General features: G+C 39.5%; 2 protein-coding genes and 1 long non-coding RNA gene across 3 annotated transcripts in view; 1 reads left to right on the top strand and 2 right to left on the bottom strand.

Moving 5' to 3' along the window:
* The window catches only part of LOC106959274 (urotensin-2 receptor), a 13,254-nt gene extending 7,977 nt beyond the window's left edge, over positions 1–5,277 (top strand). Inside the window, exon 2 of the mRNA XM_015051753.1 lies at positions 5,192–5,277. The gene's annotated coding sequence lies outside the window, so the exon portion shown is untranslated. The remainder of the gene's footprint in view (positions 1–5,191) is intronic.
* Positions 3,553–9,014, bottom strand: part of ogfod3 (2-oxoglutarate and iron dependent oxygenase domain containing 3) — a gene marked incomplete at its 5' end in the record, with an annotated part of 22,662 nt that continues 17,200 nt past the window's right edge. The window contains one exon of the mRNA XM_015051738.1: positions 3,553–5,372. Within this exon, the coding sequence (XP_014907224.1) occupies positions 5,236–5,372 (137 nt within the window). The remainder of the gene's footprint in view (positions 5,373–9,014) is intronic.
* On the bottom strand, positions 6,368–6,538 carry LOC106959276 (uncharacterized). The gene is made up of 2 exons (XR_001427310.1): positions 6,440–6,538; positions 6,368–6,400 (listed from the first exon to the last, which is right to left on the bottom strand). It is a non-coding gene; the product is annotated as an uncharacterized LOC106959276 (long non-coding RNA).

The raw sequence follows: 9,014 nt of genomic DNA, 5'->3' as shown, positions 1-9,014 counted from the left end.
ATTGTAAAGAATTTTTTTTTTTATTAAATTTTTTGGGTTGATTTTTAAAAAAAAAGGAAAAAAAAAAAAAAAAAAAAAAAAAAAAAAAAAAGGCACACCACCAACATGTGGCCATTTTATGGAGATGAGATGCAATATCACTAAACATTCACAGCCATGTGAAAAGTAAGTACACCACATTTCAATTCAAAACCTTCAATAATCTGACCAAGAAAACCGAAAAGGTCTAAACAAAAACTTTTAATCAGATTCTCTTGAGGGGGCATTCACACCAGCCCTGTTTAGTCCACTTTAGTCAAACTCCAGTCTAAAAAGTCCGGTTCGTTTGGGGAGGTGTGAATCGAACTCAGAGAGTCGGACCAAAACAGCAAACTCTGGTCCACCTAAAAACCTTTTTTTTTTTTTTTAGATATTGCATGTAATTTGATCTTGAATTCCAAGTGATTATCAGCCAAACATTCAACACACTTATCTCCAAATCACCAACTGATCTGTGTTGGTGTATTAATGTGTGTGTTGGTGTATTAATGTGTGTGTTCGTGATGGCTATTGGGTGAATGTGGCTGTAATGTGTTCCGAGTGGAAAACTCACCGTATGAATTCAGTTCATTTACTATTTAAACTCCCTGGGCAGACAGGGCCTGTTTGGGGCGCTGCTGCCAAGAGAGACGAGGCTTAGAGGCCCTGATGATGGAACCTGACGAAGAATCCCACTTCTTTTGGGAAGTAAATAACACCTGATCCAAAATAGAGGTACTCCGTCTCCTGTACTTTGATGAGGTCGTTTTCTGGCCCAACCTCTGGGCCTTCCTCCGTTTGGACCACTCGTTAATTCTTCAAAACTTCCACTCCTGGCAGGTACTTAAAAATCTAAATTATGTGCGTAAACTGTGAGTATTCTCTTCCTGACAAAGAAAGACTCACGTAAATCTGTATCAGGTGAAGAATACCTCAACCGTATTCCTCCAACTCTTTCAAAGTTCCCTTGTTTATTTTCCCTTAGCATTTAAATACAGAACATACAAAGAAATGTGTCTTTGTATGTGTCTGTATGTTGCAACCAGCAGCTTATTTGGCACGATTTTAAGTTTCAACTTCCAACAGGAACAAGGCTAATTTAGGTATAAACTCTGTGAAAATTGAGTTTACTCGCTGCTGGTTTTCTCTTTCAAGGAAGGAATGAATAATCAGGTTATTTTAGTTCATCAAATCCTGCTGCTGCTGCAAATAAAAAAAACTTCATTCATTTCTGGTGTCCAAACAAGATCCAAAGGACAAAAAGACTGAGGCAGCTCATTTTTCTGGTTTTAGTCTGAATCAATTACCCAAACAATGAGTGACTCCTTTCCTGCTTAGATATCAGATTGGTATGCAATACTGCGCTGCTATTTGACTGTGAAAACATTTCAAATTGCTGTTATAAAAGTTGAGAAATTAAACTGCCTTTGTGTGTAGAGGTACCCCCCATTTTTGATGCTTTATTAGGCATTTAGTGCATAAGCTCTCAGCTGCTGCTGGTTGTTTGGTCTTTGTTTTAATTTTTTTGGGCTTGGCTTCATGAGGCTATAATTGAGCTGGCAGTGTGGCCCAGTGGACCACAGCAGTTTGACCAGCTGCTCCTTCATTAACACCAGTGTCACTGAAAAGTCCACTCTGACTTCAGACTCTGGCTATTTCTAGACCCACTAAGGTTTTCTGAAATGCTAATGAAGTCACTGTGGGAACCTGCCCAACCACTTCGTGCAAAGGCAGATTGAAGTGGGGATGATGGACCGACATCCCAAACAAACCTCCAATCGACTATTTATATGGTTATTTTTCTCAGCAGCAGCAGCTTTGTTGTTGACAAAACTACTCTTCAAACACCAAGCCCAGCCTCAATTCACAGTGTTTCCATGTGGCTAAAGAGCTAGCCTATAATGCTAGTTTAGTACTTTAGCTTTGCACAAGGGTAAAAAAAACAAGAACTTATGACTCAAGAATTTGCCTTCTGAGATGTTTTAGTGTAATTTATTTGCAGAGAGCTCACAGAGAAGTTCTCCAATTTCATAAACGTCAGTGATGAGTTTGTCCTGCTCTTCCTCCCCTAACCGCGGTATCATTGGTCATAAAATTGCGCAAAATGGAATTATGAAAATAAATGTGCTTACTGGAAACAATAAAACATTTTTTTTTTCACTAAGATGAGGTGTTTTCTCAAAAGTGATTTTGAGAAAAAATAAATTCTTGCCAAAAGTCCTCCCTCGTCAGCTAAAAAAAAAAAAAGACTCTTGGCAAGAAATGACCCGTTTTATGGGGCCAAATCACATTTTTTTTAATGAATTTCAGACATTTTAAGGCCTCAATGTTAGAAGCATGAATTTAAGACTCTTTCAGGATGCGCAGACATCCTGTACTTCTCCCAGCACTAACGGGGCAAGCTCTAGCATCAATGTGTAGCAGAATCATCTGTAGCTAATGAACATGCCTCGCCTGTGAAGTAAGACGAGGAGAACTTACAACTTGCTTTATTCTCCTTCGCCTGCTCTTCACTTGTGCTGGGGCAATTAGCACGGCGTGCCAGAGAGGGGCGGTGGTCCGCTGAGTCACACTCTGCCAAGTGGAGCCCAACACGAATCCTTTCAAAGTCTGGGGCAAAGCTGGTCTCTATGGTACGCTCAACATCTGAAGGTGCTCTTTTTTCTGAAGTTGTACCAGCACAGTCATTGATGCAGACAATAAAGATGAGAGTATAAGTCAGGAGAAGGAAGGGCCAAACCTTCCTAGAACCAGACATGTCAGTTCATACGATGCTACGCCAGAAAAGCCTAGGAAACCTGCCTTGAGAAGATTAAGAGCGACTTTGAACATGACAGCTGTGTAAGGCCTGGTGTTACCTGAGCTTGTGAACTTGACTTTGGTAAAATATTTTAAAATTATATGTCCGACACCTCACATAAATTGAGGCTCTTATAAAACACCATCACAAACGAATCACTATGCTTCTTTCTGTCGTGTACATTATATGCAGCAGATGGAAAAACTTACACTTCACGCTTCGTTTCCTCTGCGTCAGAATTGCATTTGTAGCAAAGCAGTGATAAGTTCTTTGCTTATAGCTTTTAGTCTTCAAATGTGTTCATAAAATTGTTGTTTTTCATACAATTACAACTCAGAGGTATCCCAGTTTTCCTGTTTCAGTGTCGAGGTTCACGAATTTGCAAAACGAGACGCAACACACGAACGAGCAAACAGCAATCACTTTCGAAATGTCTGAGGCAAAGCGAGCTTCCAATACTCAGGAGGAGCGAGTAGAAACCTGATCTCGGAAAGCGTACACACTGAACTTTGACAGATGTCATCAAAGTGAAATAGAGTTTCAATGAGCGACTCTAAAAGCAATCCACACAATCTATTAAGAATAAAAAGGGAACGGGAAACAAAGGATTGGCTGCAGCAGCTGTGTGGAAAATAAGAAAGCCAAGGAAGATGACTTCTCACACCGATCATCAATCAAGCAATTTCCTCAAGTGGCTCCCAAGGTGCGGATAAGAATGGAGGCATACGCACGCGTCATCTTGGCTGATTTTTATAAATACAAAGTGTTCACTCAAGTGTTATGGCTTCATAATTGCTGAAAGAAAACAGGACATTACATCTGTGTGCTAAAACGAGGTATTGGCACATGGAGTTCACGAAGTTCAATCAAACGAGAGAGAAAAAAAAACAACAAAAACCTTGGCACAAGGAGAAAGAGAAATGTGACGCTGAGAGTCTGAAGATTTGCATGTGTGACCCGGTTTCATTTTGAGCAGAACATTCAAAAAGTTCAGAATGATCAGAAATGTCCATGAACCCAAACAACTTGACTGAAACGGGACCAACCAGAACCGTTGGAAGACATAACGGAGGAGAAAAAAGCAACTGCTCCCGATTTTTCCTTTGCGTTTGTTGATTAAATAGTTTGTTGTATAAGACAAAGATAATCTGAGTAAAAGCCAAAAAAAAAAAAGTTTTCAGGTGATGATTTGTTAAATCCTCCTGTTTGGCTAAGTTAAACATTCTGCAAAATTCATCTTCTGTAAACGCATCACAAGTTGCCAGGTTGGTTTCTACTGAAATTATTTGAAAACGTCATCTTGTACTTGCTCAGGTTATCTGTCTGACATTAAATTTTGTTTCATGAAATGTGAAAATGTAACAAAACCAAACAACAGAAGAAACCAGAGGACATAGATTTATATCCAGACACACAGTAACCAGGAACACTAAGCCATAAAAAGCTGTCATTACCAAGTACTGGGCATCCAAAGAAAAAGATTTGACTATTAGGGGTGTACCAAGCCAATATTCATATTGGAAATCGGTCTGATATCAGGCAAAAAATGAGTATTGGATTATATCAAGCTGCATCTAAAATCTCTGACAGATGCACTCCTCTCCAGCAGCACTTTGTATCCCAAACGCTTTGGTTATAGGATCAGTTCTTCTCATACATATTATTGTTGACCATCGTTTTCTGTTTGAGAAATTGATTTTTGCTTGTTTTTCTGTTTGTGGTAAAGCTTTTTATAACATCCCACATGACAAATTAAGTAATAAAAGTATTTACGATTCGTGGTGATATCGTGTCGGGTCAGTATCGGTATTGGTATCAGCCAATACTCAGAGCTGTGATATCGGTATCGTATCAGAATTATTAACGTCTGAATTTATAAAGAAGTGTCTTGCTGAATAAAGAGTCAGAGTGAAATTTAAAAGTTGGTGCTTTGACGCAAGACAGTCGGTGTGCAAAACTCAATATGGAATGTTGAGTTGAGGGACATTTCTGGAATATGATGGCAAAATGTGGAGCTGCGTTTTGCAGGAACATTCGGAAGACTTGGACACTCATCAGTGGTGGAACGATGGAGAAAATTTGTGCTGTGGAATCCCAGCTTGTACGCCGCTACGTCCAAACAACCAGAGTCTTTTCAGTTCGGTAGAAAATTGATGTTTCCAAGTAAGAATTTCTGCTGCGGTAAATTTCCCATCTGAAGTTCATCTTCCTCTGTCTTGTGTCTCTCCTCCAACAGGAATCATAAGCTCGTCAACTCTTTGCCGCTCGTGTTCGACGCAGCGGCCGGCGATGTTTCTCGATCACAGCCTGTACACCTAAAATAAAAATGTTTTATTCTCTTGTTCACTTTCTTCGTCTCCGTCTTTGTTGCAGGGCTCGTCCGAGCGCACGGGGAAGCAACGCGGTCGGCGGACGCCTCAGGGCAGGGAGGGGTCGGAGATGGCGTGACTGGGGTCACAAGTGAAGGAGACGGTGATGGCGTAGCGCGTCCCCCATGTTACCTTCTCCACGCGGTGGAGGTTCTCCGATCCAGAGGAGAAGAAAGACACCCGTCCTGGACAGGAGAGAGGAAACAAAACAAAACAAACAAAACTCTTTAGGGAGGAAGTGAATGTACAAAAAGACTTCAAAGAGGAAGTGTAACTTTTCAGGAAATATTTGCCGTTTGGCTTTAATCCACATCTGGTGATGGGACATTTGGCACAAAGCTTTGAACATTGACTTTTTAAGAAAAAAAAAGGTAGTTGGTGATCTTTACTGAACAAATGGTAAACAGGGTTAAACATATTTATTACATAAATTGTGAAAAATATTTATAATTTAAATAAAAGATTTTTTTTTTTAAATGTTGGTCTACTTTTTACCAAGTTCTCATTTGTTCGTGTCGGTAAGAATAAGTAACGCAGTTTACAGTCATTATTGCTGCATCGGTAGTTGATACAGCTACATGTCCCTTATTGTTTGAGAAATAAATATCAATATAAAAAGTGAAGTGCGACCAGCTTTCACTTTAATCACAGCAGTAGGTCTCCACCATCTGGAATCCAAACGTTTTGTTCATTCCTCTTAACTAAACAGCTCAGATTCAGTCAGAACGTCCAAGTCATGAATACTTTTGAAGAAGAAGAAGTTTTGCTTATACAGCTCTTTTCAGCAACAAGGCAGTTAAAAGTGCTTTTCCAGCTTTAACCGCTAAAGTTAACAGCTTTGTTGTCCATCGTGGATTTATGAGCCGAGGCAGCAGTGAAACACCCAGCGTGCTGCTGCTGCAGTAAGTGAATGAAGGAATGGAGAGAAACAATTGCACAAGAGCAGAAGATGGAGTGAGGGGGGCATTTTCATTTGAAACTCACAAAAGGACTTTGCAAAGTGAGCAAACAAAGTCCAGAATGCAACGGAAAACAAATCAAAGAAAGAAGAATTAAAAGCTGGCAGTTTCAAACCTGCTGACGTGTTAGCAGGTTTAAGAAGCTACTCCAAGACTTTAAAGATCTGACATCAAGCTAACCTTCAGATGAAGTTCCTCCCTCCATAGCAGAGAAGGTTTTGGGTTAGATTCCCAAATGCAATTGGAAGGAAGACCTTCCTCTGGAAACACAGCATCCAAATACTGTGAGCTACAAGAATGAAAACAACTCAAACAGAAAGATTTTGAAAATTAAGATATTTGAAAATTGTACAAATTCAACAGCACAGTTACAGATGACTGCTCAACAGTTGTGGATATTTTAAATTTAACTACTTGTGGAAAGTAAGAGAAACAACAATTTTCTTTCTCAAAACCTAAAATAAATCCATTTACTGAAACCCTTCTCTAGCATTTCGCTCTTTAATCAACACTTGGTGATTTTCTGAAAGTCTCTTCATTTATCCAAGGCTAATGAGCTGCTGTCACATTCCAGCCAGTGCGGATCTCACTAAATACGGCCCATCCTAGATTTGCATAAAAGTTGATACAATCCAGAGAGCGGCTGTGCATCACAATTATGTTTTTCAAAGTTTTTCAGTCGTTTTAAAACTCACTATTGCCTCGGCTTTTTTTTTTTTAAAGGGGTTAACTCATTAAATGAAACAACAACACAAAAAAAGAAAAAGCTGGAGTCGGTGTTCTACTTTCCCCCTGATGGAACAAACAACTCGTGTCCCTGTGTGATGTTCTGGGGGAGCTTTTCTGGGGGTGTTGCAATCCCCCTGGCAGCCTGTTAGATTAGAGGTTGTCAAAGAAAATTAGATCTCACTGTTAAACAAAAGAATCTACTGTGAAGAAAAGAACCAGGAATGGGCGGCAGGACAATTAACTCCCAAACGAGGATGAGCAGCAAATACAGGAAAGGACTGCAACGTGAGAAAAAACAAGGGCATTTCTCCACGCCCGCGTCGGCTGCGTGGCTTTAGATAACTTCCAAATGGCATTATCTGGAAATAATTCCCTGCAAGTGTCAGTGGGAACGCTCAGTGTTTACTGTGAAGAACGTTTCAGACTCCCAACAGTGGAGTGAGGGAGATTAGCCGCGGCACAAAGGAGAGACGCCGCCGGTGGAGTTCAAGAGGCTTAGACAAAAACTTTTCCAGGTCATTTCCAGGGTGCAAAGGAACTAGGAAGTGAAAGGGTAAGGGTTTGCTTTTCCTCGCATCCACACTACAGATAATACCAAGAGAAAATCCAGAGGCCAGAAAAAACTGCAATTTGTGCTCTTCTAATATGAAGCATATAAAAAAATGAATTTCATTCCATTTTATTCACAGTTTTTGTGTGGGATGAGAGAAAGAATTGTGCATTTTAGGGCTCAAATCAATATAGAACCTGTGTTTTAGATGGTGGTACGTGTCAAAGTAAGAAACTCAATGAATCTGAAACTTCTGGCTACATCAGAAGTTCTGGAAAACTTGGACAAAACAGATCCAGATACAAGAATTACACATAAATCCTGTTCTACCACTGAGTAGCTGTGTAATGCAACTGTAAAAGCAAAATCAACTAACTGGTTTACAAAGCAGCATCCAATTTTAAGGATGTATAAAATGATTTTAGAGCAGTTCAATGGCAATGCTGACTGAGCCAACTAATATTGAGAGGTGTCAATAAATAATTCATAAAACGGTTACTTAAACATATAATTAAATCATTAAACTTGGCAAATAGTATAGCTTATTCAATATACAATAAAAAGGCACATAAAACCAATCCACTAGTATTTAATGGACACATGCTGCATGCACACCATGAATTTATTTCATCTCTCATCATCACGCATGCCAATGATGTTCCGCCTGAGCAGCAGCGACGATAAATTCAAAAAGGCAAAAGGCTCTCACTTAGGGCGATAAGACTATACAAAACCCAAAAGCCAATTATAACGACATAAAAGATTGATTTCTGAAGCACATGGAAAAGCAGATCTGGGCTACGAAAACAATCAGAAATGCAAATGATATTCTGCTGAGAAACAAAGAGTTGTGCTGTGAATTTGTAAAAGCTGATGTGACTCGTTAGTTTGGTTCGGAAAGAACAAAAAGCTTGGCGTAATGTCTTAAAATTGAACCCTACTTAAACATCTGCACAACTTAACGTAGGCGTTACTGGGTCTTCATGATGCCGTTTATTAGTAGCAGGTTTATTAAAGGTAGATTTTATTTAAGTGTGTAAGGAATCTTCTTCCATTGGATTTAAAGTATAACCAAACAGACATAATTTATTTGTACTTGACGCCTTAAACTTTAGTGGTACAACTTAAGACATTGTCAGGTCAATGTATAGATCACTCCCACCGGCTTGTAGTGAATCAGCTCCCTCAAAGGACGATGGTCCAGAATAGGTCAATGGCTGGAAATGTGTTCCCAAATACAATCAGCCACTTATAATATTACAATTAGTTATAATGAAAACACTACAGATGAATTCAAGTCCATCTAAGCATCTTCCTTTTGTCGCTAGCACAATGCTAGCAGTGGCAGATGATTTTCAAGGGCCAGCATTGTTTGTCAGCTACATAGCATCATTTTATAACACAATCGAGTAACTTTGTTACCTTCAGTTGTTACAAAAATACTTTATATATCCAATGTGACCTAAAAGAAATCTTCCTTTTTAATTTAACGCCTTGAAATTTGGCCTCCGTCTCTTTAAGAAGCTTCTAGAGATGTGCCGATCAGGATCGGTCACCGATCATAATCGGGCCGATTTTCGTGAAAAAGT

The sequence above is a fragment of the Poecilia latipinna genome, unplaced genomic scaffold (assembly GCF_001443285.1).
Source record: "Poecilia latipinna isolate Pla-1442-1.1 unplaced genomic scaffold, P_latipinna-1.0 Scaffold1063, whole genome shotgun sequence".
NCBI lineage: Eukaryota > Metazoa > Chordata > Actinopteri > Cyprinodontiformes > Poeciliidae > Poecilia > Poecilia latipinna.
This window is presented reverse-complemented; position numbering and strand designations above follow the sequence as displayed.